The 24,864-nt window shown below is 37.5% G+C and overlaps 1 protein-coding gene across 1 annotated transcript in view; it reads right to left on the bottom strand.

Annotated features, from left to right (window-relative positions):
* Window positions 1-3,076: 3,076 nt before the first annotated feature.
* Window positions 3,077-24,864, bottom strand: part of fndc4a (fibronectin type III domain containing 4a) — a 40,025-nt gene continuing 18,237 nt past the window's right edge. Inside the window, exons 2-6 of the mRNA XM_083562026.1 lie at window positions 19,394-19,509; window positions 10,825-11,029; window positions 7,564-7,653; window positions 6,450-6,583; window positions 3,077-3,620 (exon numbers count right to left, since the gene is read on the bottom strand). Coding sequence (XP_083418152.1) covers window positions 3,579-3,620; window positions 6,450-6,583; window positions 7,564-7,653; window positions 10,825-11,029; window positions 19,394-19,509 — 587 coding nt within the window. The 3' untranslated portion in view covers window positions 3,077-3,578. The remainder of the gene's footprint in view (window positions 3,621-6,449; window positions 6,584-7,563; window positions 7,654-10,824; window positions 11,030-19,393; window positions 19,510-24,864) is intronic.

Genomic DNA, 24,864 nt, shown 5'->3' with positions numbered 1-24,864 from the left:
CCCAATTTCCACCGGTACCCTGTCGGCTAACGATACCTGTGGCGGTCGTTGTTAACCCGGGCCTCGACCGATCCGGTATGAAATTCTCATTTGTGATCCGCATATTTGATTTGGCACATGTTTTACGCTGGATGCCCTTCCTAACGCAACCCTTCCCATTTACCCAGGCTTGGGACCGGCACTAAGAGTACACTGGCTTGTGCCCCCCTAATGGCTGGGTTGTGATTTTGTCAACAGTAATATATATATAACATTTATCTAATTTAATAGTTTCAAACTTTAGTGTACAAAGTTAATAATATGATTCAGTATTTAAATAATGATTTTGTTTTTTCAGTGTTACTTGTTTAAGACTTGTTCAATATGTGATTTTATCAGTTGACTTTTCTTAACACAAAAATTATTCGGTTTGCTTCTTAATTTTATTAAAAAGCATTGCTTTTAATTTAAACACTATTTGTGAAATTTCAATGATCAGAACCAAACTCGAATCTATTATTCAGTAATCTTTATTGTAACCAGTTATTTAGATGAACGGAAAATGGCTAACTCTTAAAGATTATTTTGAAATAATAAAAAAAAAACAGCAACACAAAGTAGATAATTTTGTATTTGGAATTTTGAATTCTTTGCACCATGCATGTTTCATAACAAACATTTGATTTCAATGTGTGAGCTGTTTTTCGTGAACTTGGTACCTAAATTGTGTTCCGAAAAACAAACTTGATTTACCATCAAGAAATTCTAAGCATTAGCTAATGTACAGTCTTTCATATTGCTTTATAACTTCAGAGGCTGTCATGAAGCTAAGGCCAATTTCTTGAGAGCATGGTAGTGTTTAAATCATGTGGTGTTTTATGATGACCAGTTGATATAATATATATATATATATATATGTATTTATTGCTAGAAAATTCTAATAACAATAAGTTGAATTACTTCAACTTCGCACAGGTACATCAGAATATTTCTGGTTACTGTTTTGTCATATAAAATTAGCACACAGTAAGATTTATTAAACAATATATACAAGCCAATGACAAGCCAACATGCATTCTAACTAACATTTCTAAGACATCACTTATTCGGCTGTAGTTGTTCAAATTAAACCTTTTCACACAGACCTATCAAATATAACCCAAACATTTGAATGTGTATGTCCAGCACATGGGAGCTGGAAACCAATGATGAGTAATGCATTATATTAAGATTCCCTCACTACATTACTACACAACATTATTAAAACAAACTTCAGCATTAATAAGCCATGATGTTTACGAAGCAACAAAACAGCACACCAATCAATATTTTGATCACATTCACATTCTTTTGAGAAACACACATTAGAGGTAATAAAGTTCATGTTCTTCAAGATCAATAAAGAATACAGTATTATATTGAACTTTATAATTGGATACCTTTTAAAATGGTTTATTTAGTAAGAATTATACTTCGTTCACCAACCGTTCATCATTTAAAATAGGGATTAATGCCTGTCATGCAAAATGTTAAACAGCTCAATAATTGAAATTCACATCATTATAGTGCATAACTGGCATATTGTTATTTGTGTACATTTCATGTGTTGTCAAGTGACAAATATGTACTAATAATCCACGTCCAATATTGTAGTTTTATATAGGTATTCATATGGTATGTCTGTGTATACAGTTATGGTAAATTGTATATGACTGTATATACAGTTATGGTACATGGTCTATGAAACACCCATTATCTTATCCTTGATAAAAATAAACATTTCAGAGAGGTGCAAACTTTCTCCTATGAAAGAGCAAACATGTCTGAGGGCTATGGGCCAAAATTAAATGTTGAGTTATTCCAAAACATTACTCTGTAGTCTTCTTTATGCTAATCTGCTACTGCAGTTTTATTTTTAAATCTGTAATTTAGTGAAACTTATACTACAATGAGAAGCAATTCAGTTTATTGTACGAATGGGTTCAGTGCCTAATACAGATATTCACAGACCTATAATAAGAGACATGAAGTTGGTCCTGTCCTCAAGTTTTCCAAAAGGCATATTTTACCCTTTTTTTTCCGTTTAATATATGGCATGATGGGTTAAACCAAAGGTTATCCGGGGCTAAAGTTGGACAACAGGCCCTAGTTTGGGCATCTCTGATATACAACCTTACCAAACCAGTATTAATATTTATTTTAAAGACTTAGCAGATGAATTCTTGATTAATTTTAATTACTGATTTATTTTGTTGACTGATGTGATTTTAGAATTTAAATGCTTAAGATTGGTGTTTTTGTTAAAGTTTTATTAAGTTATTTATTTTATTTTTATAAGCTGCTAAAGTAATCTATAAGTCATTTAAAGCTATACAGAATCTACAGGTAAAAATATCACCAATTCCAAACTAATAAGAGATTTACCTGATTAGTTCATTCTCAATGATTTACATAAAATAACTTTTTTTTGCACATGTATTTATTTTTAATACAATTATTAGATGAGGTAACAGATCAGTGATCATGAGTCATGATTATGAAGTGTAGTTCTTGGTGATGAAACCATTTTCATATAATCTAATTAGGGATGTACTGAAGAAAGAATACACTTAGAACTAACCTGTAATGTGTGTTCCTTAATAAAGCATTATTAATATAATAAGTCCACAGAAATAACCATAAATGAAATTACAGCATTTTTCTAAACTCCATCATTCAGCAATATTTGTTGAATATTTGCGGTTAACCACCACCTAATTTGGGCTTTATTCATATTGATCTCAATAATAAACTGATTTGGTTCATTATTTCAAAAAAATAATTACATATTTTACATTACTTATGTTGTATTGATGTAAAGATTATGGTCTGTTGAATAAAGCTGAAATGATGGCAGTTAAAATGTCCAATTTTACCAAACTGTCCATATACATGTATAATGCAAGCAAAGCATTTTTTTTGTTTGTTTTTCTTTTCAAGTGTAATCAGTTGTGGTGTATTAAAATGTGGTGTGTTCATCATATATCTGTTCCTGCCTTCTGACATTTTTATTGTGATAGTATTTTCTTAAAAAAATATTTTACAGAAATATGTGAAGAGCCTTTGAGCTTCTTTATTTTTAGGCATGTCAGCACAAGGGCTTACTTGAATGATGTACCCAAGCACTACATTCAACAGGTTCAGGGGCTGTGATGGGGTGCACACACACAGACACACACACAGAACCATAAAAACCCTCTTCTACATTAGCTTTTCCCAAGACCACAAAGTACCATATCAAAAATAAAACGTAGTCATATGATCCCAGAACGAAAAGTGCGCACTGCATTCACACTGAATTAACATTAAAACCAGTGTGAATGAGCTCCCTTAATGCTGCTGTATTTCACTTCATGTTCAGTTAACCTAGAGGAATAGATTGCTTTTGGCACGTTGAGCGTGCACACTCATTGTTGTGGGATGAAACGTTATAGAAACAGTGGCAGCCAGTGTGATTAATGGTTCCTGGCACATGGCATCCTGACTCTGTAATGTAGAAGGTTTACAGGAATGTAGCATCATGTTGACTGTGGAAGGAGCAGTCGTCTTCACTCCTCCCATTAAACCTCTATGATGTTGATAGATGGCACAGACTGATGAAACTGCATTGCACAGGGGAAATGAGAACAAGAAATGTTACACAAAGGGCCAATTTCATTAAACTCACCATTTGTGCACATGTAAGGAAATCTGTTGGACCATACTGATAGATAGAGATGGATAAGAAAGCCTACAGCCTAAAACTATGTACACATCAATGTCGGAAATGCCTAGCAAAGGAACGATCATTCAGAGACTGGCCAATGAGGCATAAAAGGTACAAACTTGCATGAATACAAAACTCAGTAAGCCCTGAAATGGAGGAGAAACGCATGGCTACAATAGCAGACATTCTTCTAATTTATTCCAAAATCCTTCAAAAGCGATTACGATCATCACTGGCCTCAATGCTATTACCACCCACTGGTGTGTATGAACCACATACATGGACAGGCTGAAAAGGAAGCAGGATTTTTTAACGAGTGAGGACGCCAAGTGCTTGGCATCCACTGAGAAATGGAGGCCAAAGAAGGAAATGGTGGAAAGATCAAAGGCCTTTATTGTCAGGTTTTGCTCCTCCTGGGTACATGGTCTATTTTAAAAGTAGGTCAGTATCATTTGATGTGTTTATGTTGATATAGTTGCAATGCTAAAACCATCGTATTCTCCTCACTAAGAAAAGACAAATATTCCCCAAGATTAAAGCAAAATAAAAATAAATGAATAAATCGTTTTAGGGGAGTGGTGGCTCCAGCGGTTAAGGCGCTGGGTTGCCGATCGGAAGGTCGGGGGTTCGAGCCCCGGTATCGTCAAGCTGCCACTCTTGGGCCCTTGAGCAAGGCCCTTAACCCTCTATGCTCCGGGGGTCCCTTACGAGGGAAATATCAAGGTCTGTGATGTCGGAGTGACGTGGGGCCGCCTTCCCGTGGGCTCACCACCTGCAGGAGGGACCGTAAGGGACGGTGCTATGAGTATTGGGCAGCAGTCGAAGGCGGGGGCCTGCTTAGACTGCTGCCCCCGCGACCAGGATTACGGATAAGTGGGAGAAAATGAACGATGAATGAATGAATGAATAAATCGTTTTCAGTCATTTAACATGCACCGTGATTGTTTCAGCTTTTTCAAGCTGCCAGTAACCAATTGTCTCTAAACACGTAGTAGTTTAATATGTAGTTTTCTTTCTGTTTTTGTTTCCATGCCCTCATCTTCATTACATGTTCTTGCAAAAGACTAAATATATAAGAACTGTGTAGATGTATTCAATTGAGCACAACGCCCTGAATAGCATGTAAAATCATAAAAATAATGATTGTCTCCTCCATCTCTCTCTCTCTCTCTCTCTCTCTCTCTCTCTCTCTCTCTCTCTCTCTTGCTCAGTCTCTCTCTCTCTTTCTCAATGATGAAAACATATCACAACACATTTAACCACTATATGGTCAGTATTCGACTTTGTAGTTAATATTAATCCTTGTAGACAGTCTCATAAATTAAAGTCAATTGGTATAATTAGCAAATGCGTTTTGCAGCGTAATTTTAGTCCTGCATTAAGCTGAAGAGCCTATGGATCAGAAAAATCTTATGTTCTTTTCATTTCACCTTACATGAAACTTAATGTACTTGGCTCACCTCATGCCACACTAGTGCATAACAAGGTGTTTATTAATTGATTAAAACACAATATGGCATTGCTGTTATAGTAAAACAATCCACTGTGGGAAGCTGATATTATTTTCCTATTACAGCTAATCACAAAGTGTTCTATGTCTCTTATTTACAGCAAAATCTTATTTGTCAACAATATCTAATGAATTAATGAGCCATTCATTACCATTTGTAAAACATTACAGAGAGAAGTTCATTCCTGTTCTAATTTTTTATAGTTCTTATCATGAATTGTTTTCTCCAGCCTCTCTTTTTCTCTTTTTTAGTTACAGTAGTATGCCAAATAAAACCCACAGCTGTTTGTTACTGACAAAGTACTAATTTAATTCAATTCAAATTCAATATTTAAATATTTATTATTATAATTATAATTATAATAATAATAATTATTATTATTAATTAATATTATTATTATTATAATTATAATAATAATTATTATTATTATTATTATTATTGTTATTATTATTATATAAGCAACATCTCACATCAAGCATTACCATTTAAACAATTATGCAAAACTAAATATTCACATGTAAATTTTTTTGTGGGCCTTAGTGTCAAGCCACTTCTGGAGTCGAAGTCCATTCCTCATCAGATCCTGTGGCCTTTAAACATGGCTGCCCTGGATTCCAACTCCCAACACACATCGTGCACATTCACGATCACCCTCATACTGATCGGTTACCTGTTTCTAATTACACACTCATCACAGATAGAGTTTAAAAGGACTCTCATTCATTCATTTAATAAAAAGTAATAGGTTGAGTTGACTTTGTTCTCTGCCATTTACCAAGCCTGTGTTCTGGGGTTTTTTTGGGGGGGATTTTGTTCCGTTTTCATGTTCTTGTTATAGTTTAGCCTTATTTATGTTGTTTACTGTATTGACTGACCCATGCTTTTTTGGATAAAGAATTAGATTTGTCTGCTTGTTTATATAGTAATCGTCATCTTAATCTGCATATGCATCTTCTTCGTTACAAGACACTTAGAATAATATAAACCTAGAATTTGAATTAGGAAACTCATTCAAGTCACAGAAAATTCATTAACGATTTCTGATCAATCAGTTTAAAAAATTAATCAACGCTACAAAAAATAGTATCATGTTTATTTACTGGCTCCCCAAAGTTGATTTTATTTCTGTAAACAGTGTTACTAATAATGACAAGGATTATATGATGAGCTTTGTAACATCCACTGGAGTAAACATAACATGATGGTTCCTTCACCTTGCTCCTGAGGAGTCCTCCACTGTGGTGCTCTGGTGTGCTCCTCTCAGACAAAGGCTTCACCTTCTCTTTACTGTTACTGTTATCGTTATCCTTGATGATGTCATACTGCCGGCAGAAGAGTGCGATGACCGCTAAAAGAAGAGAGCAATCAACATGCTTCAGGAACACATAAAGTCTGCAGAGGAAAGAAAACTCAAAAATCAATAAAGTCTCTGAGTCCGTGTGAGGCTTCGACCTCGCCGAGACAGACCTACTGAAACTTCATTTGTAATGTAAGTGAAATAGATATGATGAGGGTGTAGTCTATGAAGGTACGCAATTATTGAACTATAGCGTTTTATATTGTGCCATCTGTCAAGAAAATAGGCTTGTACGTTATTGTACAGTAATGTCATTGGTAATGATGAAGAAAGAAATCTGTTGGTAGGTAATGGAAGATCATTGCGATCTATAAATTGTATCTTACATGGCCATAGTCCTCCAGTTAAATAATAAGCAAAAGTATGTTGGGCAGGTTGACTCCTGCAAGCACCAGTGAAACTTACCCTTAAGTAATATTACATTCCCTTTCCGGCACAGTGACAGGTAGTGTTCGATGATCCCTGGTTTTACTGTGGTGTTCAGATATTATCCCATTGTTTTGTTTTGGGTTTCTTTCAGACTCTCGCAAACACTTGCTGCAGACGAATTGGTACCTACAGTAAACATTGCCCATTGGATCGTGTCTGTGTGTGTGTTTTGTGTGTGTGTGTGTGTGTGTGTGTGTGTGTGTGTGTGTGTGTGTGTGTGTGTGTGTGTGTGTGTGTGGACTCTTACAAGTCCTTTTTAACAGACACTCTGTGCTGTGCAGTAAGGTAATACTAAGAGGAACATTGCAACTCTAAAGAGCATTTATGTTCTGTTAATTCTACATCAACCATTAGGTTCACAAATTTAAAGTACCCATCAATCTAAATCATAATGATAATAATATGATATTACAGTGGTTTTGAAAAAAGTTGACTTTAAAATACAGTACAATTACCTAATTTGACGCCAAGGTTTTAAAACTTTCATAATTCATAATCAATATTCATAAGTAACGAGATACTGAATTTTAGAGACCTCGTACCTGCCCACATAAGCAGCACCACCACAATGATGATCATTTCCCCAGTTTGAAGGTTTCTAGACTTGTCCAGACCTTCAACAGTTGGATCGTCTATAAATATAGAAATAGGTGGATTAGATATTTTTAGCTGTAGCCATCTAATAGAAAACTGATGCACAATGCCAGCTTTTTTTTAGACCAGAAGTGCAAAATACAACTATCTTTTGAAAGAGAAAGATTATGTTGTGATTAACATGCAGGGCAAGGCCTTTGGTGAACAAATTTCTCCTTAACATCTGGCACCGTGCGGCCCAATTTCGTCAGCGATCAAAGAGAGAGAGCAAGGAAGAACTGCTTACCTAAACAGCTATCCGTCTCACTCATTATTCCTGTGTTAAATAGACTTTAGCATTTCATCCTCTTCCTTCAATATATTAAAGTGTGTGGAAGTGGTCCAGGGCATTACTTTTCTCAATTGATCTTTCTTAGTGGATAAAGATGTAGCTGGCTAATATGCACTGGCTGTCATAACTGAGAAAAGGAAAAAATTCAAGGAAGATGGTTTCGCCTGAGCAATTACTGAAAGAGGCCATTCATCATTTATATCACCGCAATTTCCAATTACAAGTGAGTAGCATTGAAACACTCGCTCTCCAGTGATAAACAGCCCGCATGAGCGACATGCGATCTCTCTCATCACTTTTCTCAATAAATATTTATCCCACTAAAAAAGAGATTTCTGGCATGTCTTTTTAAAAAAAATGTCTAATACTCTGCAGGTGTTCATGTGTGTAGATACAGAACTGTACCAAATGTGGAGTGGTTTTCAGTTAGCATGGTAAAGGCTGCGTAGCCAATTACTGAGTAACTTTTTTTAGATAATGAAAGGGTGCTCTAGACGACATAATGCTGCCTTGCTGCCTACTGACACCTATTCAGTGCTAAGCAGCTGTTCATTAGTTCCACTAGATTAAGATTTGTACAAGGATTCTCTCTGTGTGGAGCCCTAGAAAACAAAACAAACTAAGTGCAAAAAAGGACAAAAGCTACACTGCTCATCGAAATATAAAATGCTTCACAGACGCTGACATTATCTCATTGATCTGTTCATTCCAATGACTATCACAAGAAACATCAGAAGAAAAAGCTTGGGGAAAAGATTTTCTGCTGCAAATGCAAGACTTCTGATGTGGTAGCATTTCTAATGGATTGAGTTTAGCATTATGAACACTTGCCAAGAGTTATTTTAATAGCCATGACAGTACATAAAAAAAAAAAATCAGGAGGATCTTCCTTCTTTTTAACACCACTAAAGCAGTTTTCCAGCTTCAGTGTTCCTTTGAAGTACTGATGATTTTAGACACCCAAGAGCAACGTTACCTAATAGGGATCGAAACACATGACCATGAGTTATATATGTTTTACCATATTTACCATCTAGTTTAATGTGTAGGAATTAAACAATATTTTAACACACTGCATTCTGGGGGTCACAAGAAAAATAATAAGAAATGTATTTATTTATTATAATTAATATATTAATAATATAAATAATATATCAATGAAATCACTAATGCAGTGTTTATTTGAAGCCGATTACATGTGGTTAATGTGTACCTTTACACACACGGGAGCATGACTAGCATATGGGACTTATAGGATTTTTTACGAATACAGAATTTCTGCAAATACTTATACCATTTACAAACAAATCGAGTCATACACAGCTTTAAAAGATGTAATCCAATGTACTGTTCCAGCTATTTAATAAAATGTCATAAAAATGAAACAGTTCCTAACAAGAGTTGTGATTTTGGTATGAATTTCAATGCTAATAATTTCAGTGCTTTAAAATTTTAATGTATATGTTGGTTTTACTAACAATTTATTGTGAGTGAAGGCTTCTGTAAAAAGGCCATGACAGTTTACCTCTTTCAAAATTATATCTAGCTGAAAGTAAAACCCAACCATGTGTGTACTGTAGTCTCTCCTTCACAGGGCTATTTAATGCTACAACCCCATTTACTAGAAAGATTTACTGCAGATGTGCAACAACAGTTGGCACTTTAAATAAGCACTTGGATGATGCTGTTGTCAGTAATTCTGTCCACACAGAGAAAATAAAAACAGCCATCACAATATATCAACTATGTGCTCCAATAGTAAGCTGACAATTAAACAACCAAATAAATCAAATTAACATCCACTGTTGTGCCCTGACTGTTATGAAATAGTTGACTTAAGATAATGTATTAAAAGTTTGCTTCATACATATATACAGCTATATATACAAGATGTACATTATCAAGATAAAGTGATTTGGTTTTGTATTAATCTGGAAGAAAAAAAACCCTAATTGTTTATAATGCTTATAATCCCCCCAAAAAATGTATCTTGATATTGTTATGTTATTGTTATACTGAATTCACACACTTGAATTCACACACACACACACACACACACACACACACACACACACACACACACACACACACACACACACACACACACACACACACACTATTTGTATAAGAGTAACAAGTTGTATGATCAACTAAGCTCAATTCATTAGTGCAATTAGGTGATAAATATAGTTTATTGCACTGAATGTCAAAAAACTGATCAGACACTACAGTAGAATTTGAGAGGCTTTTGTGGTCATGCATGCAGGCTTCATATAATAATTAAACAGGAAAAGGAAACAAAGAGACTTGTTAGTGTAGGAGGATTTTATCACATATTTATGCTAAAATTTTTATATTCTAATAATAAAAAATATATCATTCTTAGGTTATGAAATATTCCATTGAAGTAGTCGGTGTCTATCAGATGTGTTCCTTCTTTCTGCAAAAGTTAGATTCAGTTTCAGGCTGTGATTTGGAAAACCAGGCTTTGTAATGAATTTTGTATAATGTCCTTTTGTATAATGTAATGGATTAATTTCAAATTTACCTGACTAAGCTAAGCAGTTTTAGACTCTAGATATACACAGTGATCAATAAAGAGCCAGTAATTCAGTTATAAGGTGCTTGGTAATTAGCTGATAAGTTGAATCAATTGTGCTGGGGCAGAATAAAAAAAAAGAAATTATGTGCAAGTCCATATGTCTGAGTTGTAATACAGAGGTCTCCAAGATTATACATACACATCCAAAATGTAACCCAACTAGCTTCGTTTTATTATTAAGTTTCATTAGAGCAGGTATAATAAACAGGCTTACACCTTATGAATATGGCAAAAATACTTAACATAACACAGATCTCAATACATAGGCTTTAGTACCTTGGTTAGAACTGTTGGATGGAAAGCGGTCTGACTTCTTGAGGGTTTTGAAGTGGATGCGCTTACTGGCCTGACTGTCTCCATAAAGGCCAATAGACTGGACTTCGACTATGTAGTCTGTCTCCTCTTCCAGGTCCCAAAGCACACAGGCCCTGCTGGTGGTGTTTACCTCCCGGATAAATCGCTGCACATGGCTATCCTGCTTCTGAACCCGAATACACAAGTATATTCATATAATTTATTAGAACATCATATATCACATTTAACAGACAAAAAGGTTTGCTTACAGAAGTATTAAAGTTTTTTATTGTATACAAATTAAATAATATTTTCATTAAATGGCCTAGAATGTGCAATATTATAAAGATTTTTTTTGCTTTGGAAATAGAAGGCCCAACATATTTCAGGACAACAATGACTCTGTAAACTAGGCAATTTTGCTAAGATGTGGTATGGAAGAACTCAAGTACCCTGCACTGATCCCTGACCTCAACCCCACTGGACACATCTGGAATTAAATGGAATCACCACTGCTCAACCTCCACTAACGCTTTTATGCTTGAATGGGCACAAATTTCCATAATCACTTTCTAACATATATTGGGAAGCATTTTTTGAAGAGCAAAGGTTATTAGACATGTAATAAACCAACTTTAGTAAATATATATGTAAAAATATAAAAAGTTTATTTAGCCTAGATACAGCAACTACATTTGCAATTTAAAAGGTGCACTGAATTTATTTACATACTTTGGTTCTCTGACCTCATATACTGTACTAAATCTGCTAGTGTTTAGCCAAATGCTAGTTATAAGTACAAAATATGATACATTCTTAGTCAAACATAAAGTTCTGGGCTTTTTTGAACTCGTTTTAACTTTTGCTTAAAAGATTTTCTTAAAAGTTATGCATATAAGAACAAAGATGAAACAATATAATCTTGCAATGTGTACACTTCACAATGACATCATATCTCACTGGTTACAAATTTTAGTCTTTAAGCAATAATTGGAAATGAATGATGAAACATATGTACTGTTGCATTTATAGCTTAATTTACTACTGAGCTAATCTTCAACTATATACAGGTCTAAGAATAATTCAGCTGATGACAGTTCATTCAGAATTAGTGCTGTTTTAAATAGAATTTTAGCGTATAACTAAGCTTAAATTCTATTAGGAAAACCACCCATTAAAGGCCATACTTTATTTGTTTTATTTCACCCTTTTCACTATAGAAAAAACTCTCTCGGTACTGAGTGGATTGATGGAGGTACTTCATTAAATGAATAATACCATCCAAAAAGCCAATTTGCAAAGCCATTACCAGAGTTGAAAACAGCTTTGTTAATTACATGACAAGCTTCTATATGAGGTATGTTATTGGTTAAATGCATGATGCATTCACCAATTAAACATAATAAAGTGAACCTGAGTAATGCATGGAGGTCTGTATTCACAAGGTACAGGTAGTTTTCAAAAGGAAACACTGTTAGGTTTTTATACATGTTGATGTATTTTAAATGCAACATATAACAAACTAAAGTTAAATTAAAATGTTAAGTTTGGTACTGGCAAGATTATAAAATTAATTGTTTTACAGCTGAATAGAATTTAGTTGAGAAGAAAGCAACTTGATGCTTTACATCCTGGATGAGTTTAATATCTGTATTCTGCCAATTGTTTTTTTTAAAAAGCCAGTCAGTTTTTTGGGCATCTGTCTTCTTGTAAGAAGAGGTGGCCATATGCATGACAGAGCTGCCAATATTGTAATTAGACTAATGTCATGCTGCAGCCTCAGAAAAACCAATTGTGTGACGCGTAGATGGGACTGAAGAGCTTATATTTTGCTGTAAGTAAATCACTCTTTTAAACTACAAATTAGAGTGTAATGCAAATAACACAATAAAGTGCATGTTATAATTTGGCCATAATGTTTTAAAATGTACATAAATGTTTTTTTAGAATTGTGAATTGATAATTTTAGCAAACATGACCAATATTAGCCATTTACAGGTTAGTTTATTTGGACACCAACACTAAATAGAAAGATCTGTTATAAGTAGATATAAAGTATGTGGACACCCACGCATCACATGCAGATGTGGTTCTACAAACTAGTGGCACTATGTACCAGAGGTGGGAAGTAACGGAGTACAAATACTTCGTTACTGTACTTAAGTAGATTTTTCTGGTATCAGTACTTTACTCCACTATTTATTTTATTAACTTTTTACTTTTACTCATTACATTTTTACACAAATATCTGTACTTTTTACTTCTTACATTTTCAAAACAGACTCGTTACTTTAGTTTTAATCCATTGATTTGGTGAAATATAATTTTTTTATTTTCACTGCGCGCCGATTTCAGCCGAACAACCGATTTCCTGTTACTGCACGTTCAATCCACTGGTGTATAAAGTACGGACTCTCACTCACCACAGAAGGCAGTAAGAAGTTTGGGGTTAAGTGGATGAGACAGAGGGAGTCAGTGATATAAACATGACTGAGAACAGACACATTCATGATCATCATCATCTTTTCTCTGCTTGTGTTCTATATGTGGATCTTCAGCCTCGACACATTCATTAGGTAACAACATTTTTAATTAGTTTTGTATTAATATATATAAAAATTAAAATTATTCTAAACGGCACAAATTTTTTTCCTTTCTTTACTTAGATATAAAATAAATTAATTAACTCCAGATAAAAATATTTTTAATCAGTAAACTTTTGTTTTATTTCTGAGTCTCAAATCAAACACCAAAATCCGCCATGATTCTCATAATTAACCCTCTAGGTGGCGTTTTGTGGGTTTTTCCCTCATAATGGCAACACAAACTTAAATTACTGTCTTTATTGATCGTACAGATAAAAACAATACATAATTCAAATCTGTAAAATGTCTATAATTTTATATATATAAAAGCTTCCTGACTTGACTTAAAGAGGTGCATTTTCTCCGGTATCATTAACTGTCCGTGTGGAAACATAGCCAAGGCTCTAAATGATGTCCACACGTCTCTGCACTGATATAGTCTTTATATTTAATCACTGTACATATGCTTACATATATATCACATGCTGTAAATATGATACATGTTTAACACATCCAAGCTGCAAGTTTTGGGCACCTGAGCAAACTCTTAACTCACTGCTGCTCATTTAGTAAATGAGATCATTAAGAGTCGCTTGGGATAAACACTTTCAACAGGAAGTGGCTATATCTCGCTATCTTTGTCTCTCTATTTTCTCTATCTAATTGTATCTGTGTCTCTTTTAGTAAATGTCTCTGTCTCACTGTATATGTCACTCTCTTGCTGTCTCTCTATTTGTTTCTCACTCTTTCTAAATCTGTCTGTGTCTCTTTGTCTTTGTCTCTGTCTTTCCTGCTTATTTACATGTCTAACAAAGTTTTGAGTTTTGAAGTAATGCCATTAGCGATCTATGATGAAAGACTTCCCTGGTTCGATTCTTACCTCTAGTTTTATATTGAACATTATAAGAAGTTTTTAAAAACAGAACAATGAAAGATCATTAAAATTGGTTGCTGGCAAATCATGGTATATCAGTGGTGCAGGTGTTGGAGATGTGGTTCTTGTGCCTGAGTCACTTCTCATAGACTTCGAGTTACTGAGAGAATGTACAGCAAGGAGAAGTTTTGACCCTCTACCATCATGATCTAAGAGAAAACACTGGTCTCCTAACTATAGAAAAGCCAAGAGTCCAATAAGCAAAGGCTTGTTTGCCTCTCCTGTGTTGGTGTAATGGTCAGTGAAGTGGTCGCTGCTCTCTGACTCACCCGGTTCGAATCCTACCCCTTAGATTTCCTTTAAATTATTTAAAAAGTTTTTAAAAAGAACCAGAAAAGGTCCTAAAAATCAGGTTCTTGCAGGAGATCCTGTGGCTCAATTGGCAGAGCTTTACCTCTGGGTTGAGAGGTTGCTGGTTCAATCCCCGGCCAGGGCTCAAAGTTAAGAGTGTGGAAGGTGTCAGAAATGGCTGCGTGGAAGGTTGGATGTGGTTTCGGAGGGCATATCCTGAAGCAGGGGGGCAATATCCGGGCATGTGCCCCCCTGGTGTCTGAGTAGCTGAAAACGGGGGGTTATGAAGCAAAAACGTTCAAAAAAGTAACGACTTAGTTTTGCATATATAGGGAAAAATTCTGCCAAATACCTATCACCCTCACTTTTTCTGAGGCTGTGAAGCAGCAGGTCTTCACAGCCTTTGTTTACAGTCAACTACCTCATTGCTCACCAGACACTACTTTCCACACAGCTTACCCAGTGTGGGGACAAGCCAGATTCAAACTAGCAACCTCTGAGGTTAGAGGCAAGGCTTTTAGCACAAAGCCATCAAGTCCCACAACACACCTTCTTTTTTTGGGGGGTTTATCGTTTGTTTCAGGCTTCAAAGCAAGAAATTCAGAACAGACAAAAACACAGAAAGCAGGATTCGAACCCTGAACCCCACCAACAGCAAAATACCAGTCTTAACCCACTGAACCATCAGGAAGGACCGGCTGCAGTGATTGTTTAGAGCAGGTCTATCTTTTCTTTCAAACCATCAACACAAGAATATAATGCTAAAGATGAACATGGGAAGCAAAGCCATGACGTGACTAGCAGGGACAGAGCAGGATTCAAACCCTGACTCACACCATTAGCAAGGCACCAGCATTAACACACTGAACTATCAGGAAGGACAAGCTGGGAAGTTTGTTTAGAGCAGGTCTATCTTTCTTTTTAACCCATCAAAACAAGAATATGAAGATGTAGGAATCAGGAATTTAACCTACCTCATGACTAGCAGACAGAAAGCCAGGTTTGAACACTGACCACCAACATTAGCAAAGTACCAGCCTTAACCCACTAAGCCATAAAAAAAAAACAGGATGGGAAGCAGGTCTATCATTCTTTTCAAAACATCAACACAAGAATTTAACGGTAAAGAAAGATGTAGGAAGCGAATACAGATGTAAGTAGCACAAGTTGAACCCACATTGTAAATAACAGGAAGAAAGCAGGATTCGAACCATGATCCCCACCACCAGCGAGATACCAACCTTAACCCGTTGAACCAATGGTGAGGACAGACTAGAAAGCTTATTTAGAGCAGCCCATTAACCCATTAAAAACAAAAATACATCGCTAAAGAAAGATGTAGGACGTGAATCCTGAACGTGACTGGCAGACAGAAAGCAGGATTCGAACCCTGAACCCCACCAAAAGCAAGAAACCTGATTTAACCCACTGAACCATCAGGGAAGACAGGCCAGGAAGGTTGTTTAGAGCAGGTCTATCTACCTTTAAACCATCAACACAAGACTATAAAGCTAAAGAAAGATTAAGGAAGCAGGAACATAACCTACATCGCAACTAGCAGGCAGAAAGCAGGATTCAAATCCTGATCTTTACCAGCAGCGAGGCACCAGCCTTAACCCACTCAACCATGGAAGAGATCAGACATGGAAGCATGTTCAGATGAGGCACAAGCCTTAAAAAACTGAGCGACCGCTGCTGAAAAGCATGTGTGCTTTTTGGAGGGTTCATACTTTGTTTCATGCCAGCGCAGTAAGAAAGAAGGCATGTAGGACTGGCTTTGAAACCTTATCACCAGCGTGGATAATATTAAGGACCATGTTCAGGCACAAGCTTTAACCCACTGAGCTACCACAGAAGTGCCTTTTATTTGGTGGAGTTATCTTTCATTAAAGACCAGGAAATCAATCCAACACAGAATTGAGATGTTTTCAGAGGGGACAAGGTCCAGAAGTTTTATTTAACAACACAGCAACCAGCAATCAAACTCTCAAACTCATTCTTGTGGGGATACTGACATTAACCCACTAGGCTTTCATATCTATCTATCCATCCATCCATCCAGCCAGCCATCCAGCCAGCCAGCCAGCCAGAGCCAAGACTTCTTTACTTTCACTTAAGTAATAAAGTTTAATCAGTACTTCAACTTTTACCCGAGTATTTTAAAACATGAGTATCTGTACTTCTACTTAAGTAAAGGATGTGTGTACTTTTGCCACCTCTGCTATGTACTAATCACAAAATAGGATGTAGTTGTGTGCTGTTGTCACGGATAGACCAGGCATAGAAACCGGGAGTACGACAGAATGTCTTGGGAGCATGGAAGCATAAGGAACTATAATAGCAACTAGTCGATCCGACAGTGAGTGAGGGGGAATCGGGACCTTATAAAGGGGATAGGTAAATGGAAAACAGGTGTAGGTGATTAGAGCAGGTAGCTAGTTTGGATGTCATTGTCGTTACCCTTTTAGGGGCTCGGGAGTGGGGCGAAAATAACCCCGACGGAGCAACACCCTCAGTGGAACTAAAGAACTGAGTGACACCCCCAGCGAGGAACAAAGGCTGGCAGGAAGCCGCTGCACTCGGCCGCTTCGCCGGAGTAGGAAGCCGGAAGTGCCATTGACCTATAGGAGGTGAGCGGTGCAGCTGCGCTAGCGTGAGCTGGAGCCGATGCGAATGTCTCCCGGAGAGCAGTGACGAGTATCTTGAATGGATCCGTGATTGTACTGGGTTGGGGATCCATTGAGGTAAGTTATTTTTGGAGGTCGGATCTTCTGTCACGGAAAGACCAGGCATAGGAACCGGGAGTACAACAGAATGTCTTTTTTTATTCTTAACATGTAAACATGGATCTTGAGTGTTTTATCCAAAGCAGAACCAGAAGCATGAAGGCATAACATAATAGGAAGTCCAGGTGATCTATGATAGCAACTAGTAGATCCGACAGTGAGTGAGGGGAATCGGGACCTTATAAAGGGGATAGGTAAATGGAAAACAGGTGTAGGTGATTAGAGCAGGTAGGGGCTGAGTTAGAGTGTGAGCCTTGGAGGATGACATGGTTGGTGGTTCTCTGACAGCTGTAACATCACACTTTCTAAGGGGCCAAAATCTGTTTCATGATGACAGTTCCTCTGTGCCATATTAAGACATGGTTTGCCAAGCTTGGAGTTTAAAGGATTTAAGAAGCCTGCCAAGAGCCCTGACCTCAACAAGCACATTTGGATGTAACTGTCATGTTTCCACATACTTTTGGCTAGAGTGTTTTGATATTTAATATATCATATCCTTTTTTTACCGATTGGTCAGGCAGAGGGACAGATCTGGGAAGGATGTGCTGCAAGTTAGTGCAATAAAGGATGGAGATGGAAATGTGTTGACTAGTGAGGAGAGGGTGTTAAGAAGATGGAGGGAGTATTTTGAGCAGCTGATGAACGATAAAAATGAGAGAGAGAAGGTTGGCTGGTGTGGAGATGGTGAACAGGAAGGAGAAGGATTAGTAAGGTGGAAGTGAGAGCAGCTATTAAGAGGATGAAGAGTGGAAAGTCGGTTGGACCAGATGAGAAGCGTAAAGCATGAAGATGTTTAGAGGAGATGGCAGTGGTGTTTAAAACCAGGTTGTTCAACAAGATTTTGGAAGGCGAGAAGATGCCTGAGGAATGGAGAAGGAGTGTGCTGGTACCGATCTTTAAGAACCTTACTACAGACCTGCAGTACCTACAGGGGAATAAAGTTGATCAGTCACACCATGAAGTTATGGGAAAGGGTAGTGGAAGCCAGGCTGAGAGAAGAGGTGACCATCTGTGAGCAACAGTATGGTTTCATGCTGAGGAAGAGCACCACAGATGCCTTATTTGCTTTGAGAATGTTGATGGAGAATTATAGAGAAGGAGTTGTATTGTGTGTTTGTGGATTTAGAGTAAGCGTACGACAGGGTGCCAAGAGAGGAGTTGTGGTATTGTATGAGGAAGTCTGGTGTGTCAGAGAAATATGTGAGGGTGGTGCAAGACATGTATGAGGAGAGTGTGACAGCAGTGAAGTGTGCAGTAGGAACAACAGACTGGTTTAAGGTGGAGGTTGGATTGCATCAATGATCGGTTTTAAGCCCTTTCCTGTTTGCAGAGGTGATGGACAGGTTGACGGACGTGGTCAGACAGGAGTCTTCGTGGACTATGATGTTTGTGGATGATATTGTGATTTGTGCTGAGAGTAGGGAGCAGGTGAAGAAGAGCCTGAAGAGGTGAAGGTATGCTCTGAAGAGAAGGGAAATGAAAGTCAGTAGGAGTAAGACAAAGTACATTGACATTGACTAAAAGACAGGAGGTGGAGCTGAATGTAGCAGAGCTGAAGGCGTTGAGGTTTTTGTCAGGAGTGACAAGGATGAACAGGATTAGAAACAAGTTTAGAGGGATTTTGGAGACAAGGTGAGGAAGGTGCGATTGAGATGATTTGGACATGTGCAGAGGAGGGACATGGGGTATATCGGTAGAAGAATGCTGAGGATGGAGCCAACAGGAAGAAGGAAAAGAGAAAGGCCAAGGAGGAGGTTTATGGATGCAGGTAGTTTATTTGAAAGAGACAGATGTAGAGGACAGGGGGGGTATGGAGATGGATGATCCTGTGGTGACCCCTAATGGGAGCAGCCAAAAGAAGAAGAATTTAATATATAATATCATATAAAATATATGGTCAACAAAATCTTGGAATGATGGCATGGATAATTCAATTAAGGTGATACATTATTTACCTGCTGCAGGACTGAAAAGCCAATAACGATGTCCCCTTCTGGAACTTCCCAGGTCACTGTGGCTGAATCAGCTCTCAGATTCATGACTGATACATTGACTGGAGCAGGAGGGCGGTCTACAAAACATAAAGAGTTGCACTTTATTTATTTGTCCACTGAAAATATTTAAGTTGAATTGCATCACCAACCGTAAGGTTGACTGAAATACACAGCATAAAAAGCACTATGTCATAACAATAGCAAACACTGGAAAACACCATTCAGATGTGTAAAATTTCTAATAATCAGAGTTACATACACTGTGACCAAATTATTTAAATACAAATACCAAAACAATTAGGTTCAACTGGTAATATCATACTAAAGGCAAAACTATTATAAACAAAAGAAAAAAGAATGGCACTATATCAATTACACAGAATTTCATTACCACTAATTTGAAACATTTAATACTTTAGTCCCAAGACTTTAGTCATGCCAGATTTACAATATTTTGCTATGTGTGCATTGTAATTTTTTTCCTTTTTTGAGGTTTCTGGATTTCTTGACAAAAGCACTCTCTACAATTGGCTCTTTTGAAATGAAAAACATTGCACTTGTTTTCTGCCAATTTTATGTCCGATATGCGTATATAAGTGTTGGACAGCAAGTTGACTGACTGATAATAAAACTGACATAGCTCAAAAATACAGTACAGTGGAACCTCGGAGCTCGCGGCCTCAGCGCTCGCGACCTGCATGCTCACCACTTTCATTCTGACCGGCGACTGTCATTCAGATCGGCTCGTGAGCAACCGCGAGCTGCTCAAAACGCTAGTTTTAACATTTCTAATCAAGGTTTATCTCATTAAAATTGTATAATAATTAAGTGTTATGAGGTGAAATAGTGTTATTTACTCATTTACATCGATTTCGTATAGTGTTCTTTGGGTTTTTACTGGGTTGGAAGGGGCGTATCAAAAGGTCGCGACCGGTCTTGGTCCCTAACCCTCGCGAGCTCCGAGGTTCCACTGTACAGTATAATAAATATGTAGCTTTTTAACCTATAATTAAGATTCTGCTGCTTCTTTTAGAATTTAGATATTTTTATCTTTATATAACCGATTTTAAATACAAAATTGGGTTAAAATCTTTCATTGGATCATAAATCTAGAACAGAAATGGCCAAACTAGGTCCAGTAGGCCCTATGAGAAAAAAGGATTAAAAATAACAAATGGCTATTGGAAAAACATTTAAAACTTGTGAGCTTCATGTCTTTCATTAGGGGTCACTGAACAGTGGTATTGGGCATTTAGCTGTATTGTACAATAAATTGGGTTGCTTCTTACTGTACACTAAACTAGGACTTTGAAAATAAACCTGCACTAGTTAAGCTAATTACAGAGTAATGTTTTCTATTTATTATTCTTAAAAACTGAATCACAAATGATAGGAAACATATGCAATTCTAATATAATGTTTGGTATGATGGCAACATTCATTTTTGTCTCTTCATAGGTCTGGTTCAAAAGTCTGGGAACCTTTTCACTAGACAGATGAAAATATTTGGACACCCGATTTTTCCAGCCATATGTGCTAAGAGAACTAAGAGACCCAAAGCTGTTCCAGTATGCCCCTGTGTACAAAGCAAACTCACTCAAACAGTGGTAAGCCATGCATTTTACACCTAGTCCTTTAGTGGTGTCTTGCCTGAATCAATCCACCTATTAATACCATTACGATGCCATGGCTATAGAAACCATCAATACTATACAGAAATGCAGTTAACAGAGCTGCATCACAGACAGGTATCTGATACATCAAAGATTAATGCCATTACTAAAGCCAGAAACCCAAACAACACAATTCAACAAGTCTCCTTTCACTGCAGACACAGCTGTGCTGCCCGCATACACTATGTCTAGCAGAAGAATCAATATTGATGTTATAAAATAGTCCCATGTTTTTCATTCATTTTTGTGCCTTTTTCTATATATGTAATCAGCTGGGGATTAGGACAAATTTGTGTGTTTTCGTGCAAATTCTAGGTGAAAGAAAACACAAAAATATACAGTCAATGGAAAAACTTAACAACTGTTTTAAACTGTTCAAAAATATTCATTCCATGAACATCTTCCTAGGAGAGTGAAGGTTATTATAACAGCAGATGGTGACTAAATGTGGAATGGGATATTCAAAAAGCACATTCAAATCTTTGTCAGGATAGTCATTCAACTCAGAGTCCGATTACACCGTGTGTGTGTGTGTGTTTGTATATATATATATATATATATATATATATATTTTTTTTTATTTATTTATTTATTTATTTATTTATTTATTTATTTATTTATTTATTTATTTATTTATTTATTATTATTATTATTATTATTTATTAGTATTAGTGGATTTAGTCTGTGCTTCCTAACAATTCTATATAAACTAAGACCTTCAATCAAAACTCATGTTATACCTAAGATTTGTTTTTTTATAGAATTTCATAAGTAATTAATTCAAGGGATTCAAACCTTCTTATGTTCTCAGGTTTTGTGCATGACCAGTCATTTCTCAAGACATATTATGTTGCTTTTAATGAGGTGGTTTATCATAAACCAAGGTTCCCAAGTGTAAGTGAGTGGGGTTCTTTTTTCCCTCTAATTTTATTTGAAGTGTGCATGCCTTGGAAATAAAGTTAAGGATTAAATGTAATCCAGCATATCCATAATAAAGTTGAAAAATCTATATTTGGACAGTCACTGCTTTTCCAATTGTGTCTGAACAAGAAAATATATGCGAGCCATGAGGAATACTTGTTTCAACACTGCATTGTGGTTGAATTGCATTCTGTGATTTTTATTGAATTTTGGACACTGTGTCCCATGTCCCGATTCGTGTTTGCTCTTTATTTCCAGCTTCACGACTGGGTACTCTATCATGATTTAGCAGGCAATTGACAATCTAATTAGTCTCACAAAAGACAAACTTCTAGGCAGGGGAGCACATAGTGACAGATTCAATTCCAGGAACCATTCCTCTAATTCTGAGGCCAGAAAATAGAAAGTAGGTGAACACAGAAATGGCTTTTGAACCAAGCCTTTTAGCAATGAGATTTTTTCGGCAGCACCCCCGAACCGCACACTAATTGTCTTTACATGTTTACATGTAGAGGATTGAAACAAGAGTTGCTTTCTGGTTCTTTTCCCAGTCCTGATGTGCAAGCACTTTAATTATGTAACACCTTTATGCAAATATTCCTTTTGAACTGTTATTTTTAGGTGTTCAAATAACACAAAGAAAAACATATCAGAGGGCAAACAAGAAATGGTTCCAAAATCAAATGTTTCATCTGTAACTGTAACTGTAGTTTCATCTCTGCAAATAACACAGCCAGCACAATCGGGGCCCAATAATTGCACCATTGATGGTCCAGTAAATATTGACAGTGTTACTAATTCTTTTTGGTACATGATTATTGTCAAAGAGCCACCAGTCACACCTCCCTTCAACACTCAACACTCTTGTTCAGCTGCTCCCTCCTACTAATCACCAACACCTACACCTGTCCTCCTTTTACCCGTCCCCTTTATAAGGCCCCTCTTCCCCTTTACTTAGGGTCAGATCTACAGGTTACAACCATAGATCATACGGACTACCTACTGCTCTTGTCCCTTGACCTGGCTACGCTTCAGGTCAAGCACCCGTTAAGTTTGCCATTGGCTACAGTTTCATCTTCTGTTTTCTTGTGTTTGCATGTTTAGACTAATAAATTACAATCTGTTACACTCCCGGTTTCTGAAGCCTGGCCTATCCGTGACAGAAGATCGGACCCTAAAAACCTACCTGGATGGATCCCCAACCAGCTCCAATCATGGATCAATTTATGGTACTTCTCGTTTGCACCGGCTCCAGCACACACTAGTGTGGCTGCACCGCTCCCCTCCTACAGTCCAATGGCAGTTCCGGCTTCCTACTCCGGCAAAGCGGCTGAGTGCAGCAGCTTCCTTTAACAAGTCAGTCTCTACGCCGAGATGCAACCTGCCAGATTCCCCACTGAACGCCCCAAGGTCGCATTCCTAATCTCGCTACTAACCGGGAAGGCTTTGTCATTGGCGAGCGAGGTGTGGAACTCCAATTGGGACATCATCAGTGCGTACTCCTGTTTCACCAGGCACTTCACTGAGGTGTTTGGTGTTGCCACGAGGCCACTCAAAACGGCCGACCACCACTACACCCTCCACCTCCAAAGGCCCTGGACTGGACTGCCGACGTCTGCGGGGGGTTAGAGTACCTTATGCTCAGGGTATCCTGATTTTCACCAGGAACTCGGGTTCTAGTTTGGCCATCCCTGCAGCCTACCAAATCCCCAGTCCCCAAGCCCCAATGAGTACATCGCCCAGTCTCAAAGCCCCACTGGGGGCATCGCCTAGCTGTTGTTCCTTGCTGAGGGTGCCACTCAGTTCTTGAGTCCTACTGGGGGTGTTGCTCCGCTTGGGTTTCTCACTGGGGCCGCCACTCCACTCCTGAGCCCCGACGAGGCCGTCGCACCGCTCCCAAGCCCCGACGAGACCGTCACACCACTGTCGGCCACCGCCGAGGGGGCCACTCCTCGGAAACAAGACCAATAATACAGAATGTTTTGCTGTTGTGGTCAATAAATCACTACTACTAGAATGTATGTATGAATCAGAACCCCATGCATGTAAATTATGTTACATGCTATGCCACAACCTCTGACACACCTTGGTCATAAAAAAGCTTCCAACATTGCTAACACAAAACTCCAAGCAGGCAGAGTGTGTCAGGGTTCTAAGACATTTTTCAATCGAATAAGCATCTCAGCAACCCTTGTACAGAGGAAGCCCTAAAAAGGACTTGTTAACAGGCAAAATTAATTAACATGAAAGGTTTTCTTAATGGAGATCAAGCACAGTTCTGAGAAATGAAATGGGGAGGTGCTCTTACATGCTGAGCCACCAGGCAGAGCTAGCAGATTGTGTGGCTGGTACACTAATAAACAGAGGTCAAGGAACAGAATTAAGTAAAGAGAATACAAGGAAAATCTCCCACTGGCATCAGATCCAAAAACCTCCTGGGAAGAAGCAAATACTTTACTGTACTGATGGCACTGAAATAAAATAAGCACTAACAAGAAGCAGATGTATCTGGAAAAGTGATAAATCAAAGGAGAAAGAAAATAAAGAGGTGTCAGTAAACAGTGGTGGGCAGCTCATAAATTAGAGGGAAAATATAGAGAGCAAGAATGCCAGTTTCTAAATCCACCTACTGATCCTGAGTCAAAAGTTTTTTTAAACATAGATTTAAAGCAGAGGATATAACATTTATCAGACTCATTTAAACATAAAACTCTGTGACTGAGTGCTTCACCCACACACTTAAACAGTGAAATCTCTAATAAAATGCATGATGGTAGGTGGCCTGTAGAACAACACTTGCACTTAATGCAAGAGCCTTTTCCCCCTATGAATGCACCA

The sequence above is a fragment of the Silurus aristotelis genome, assembly GCF_946808225.1.
Source record: "Silurus aristotelis genome assembly, chromosome: 15".
Classification (NCBI taxonomy): Eukaryota; Metazoa; Chordata; class Actinopteri; order Siluriformes; family Siluridae; genus Silurus; species Silurus aristotelis.
Note: the sequence above shows the minus strand (reverse complement) of the source record. Positions and strands in the feature narration are given on the sequence as shown.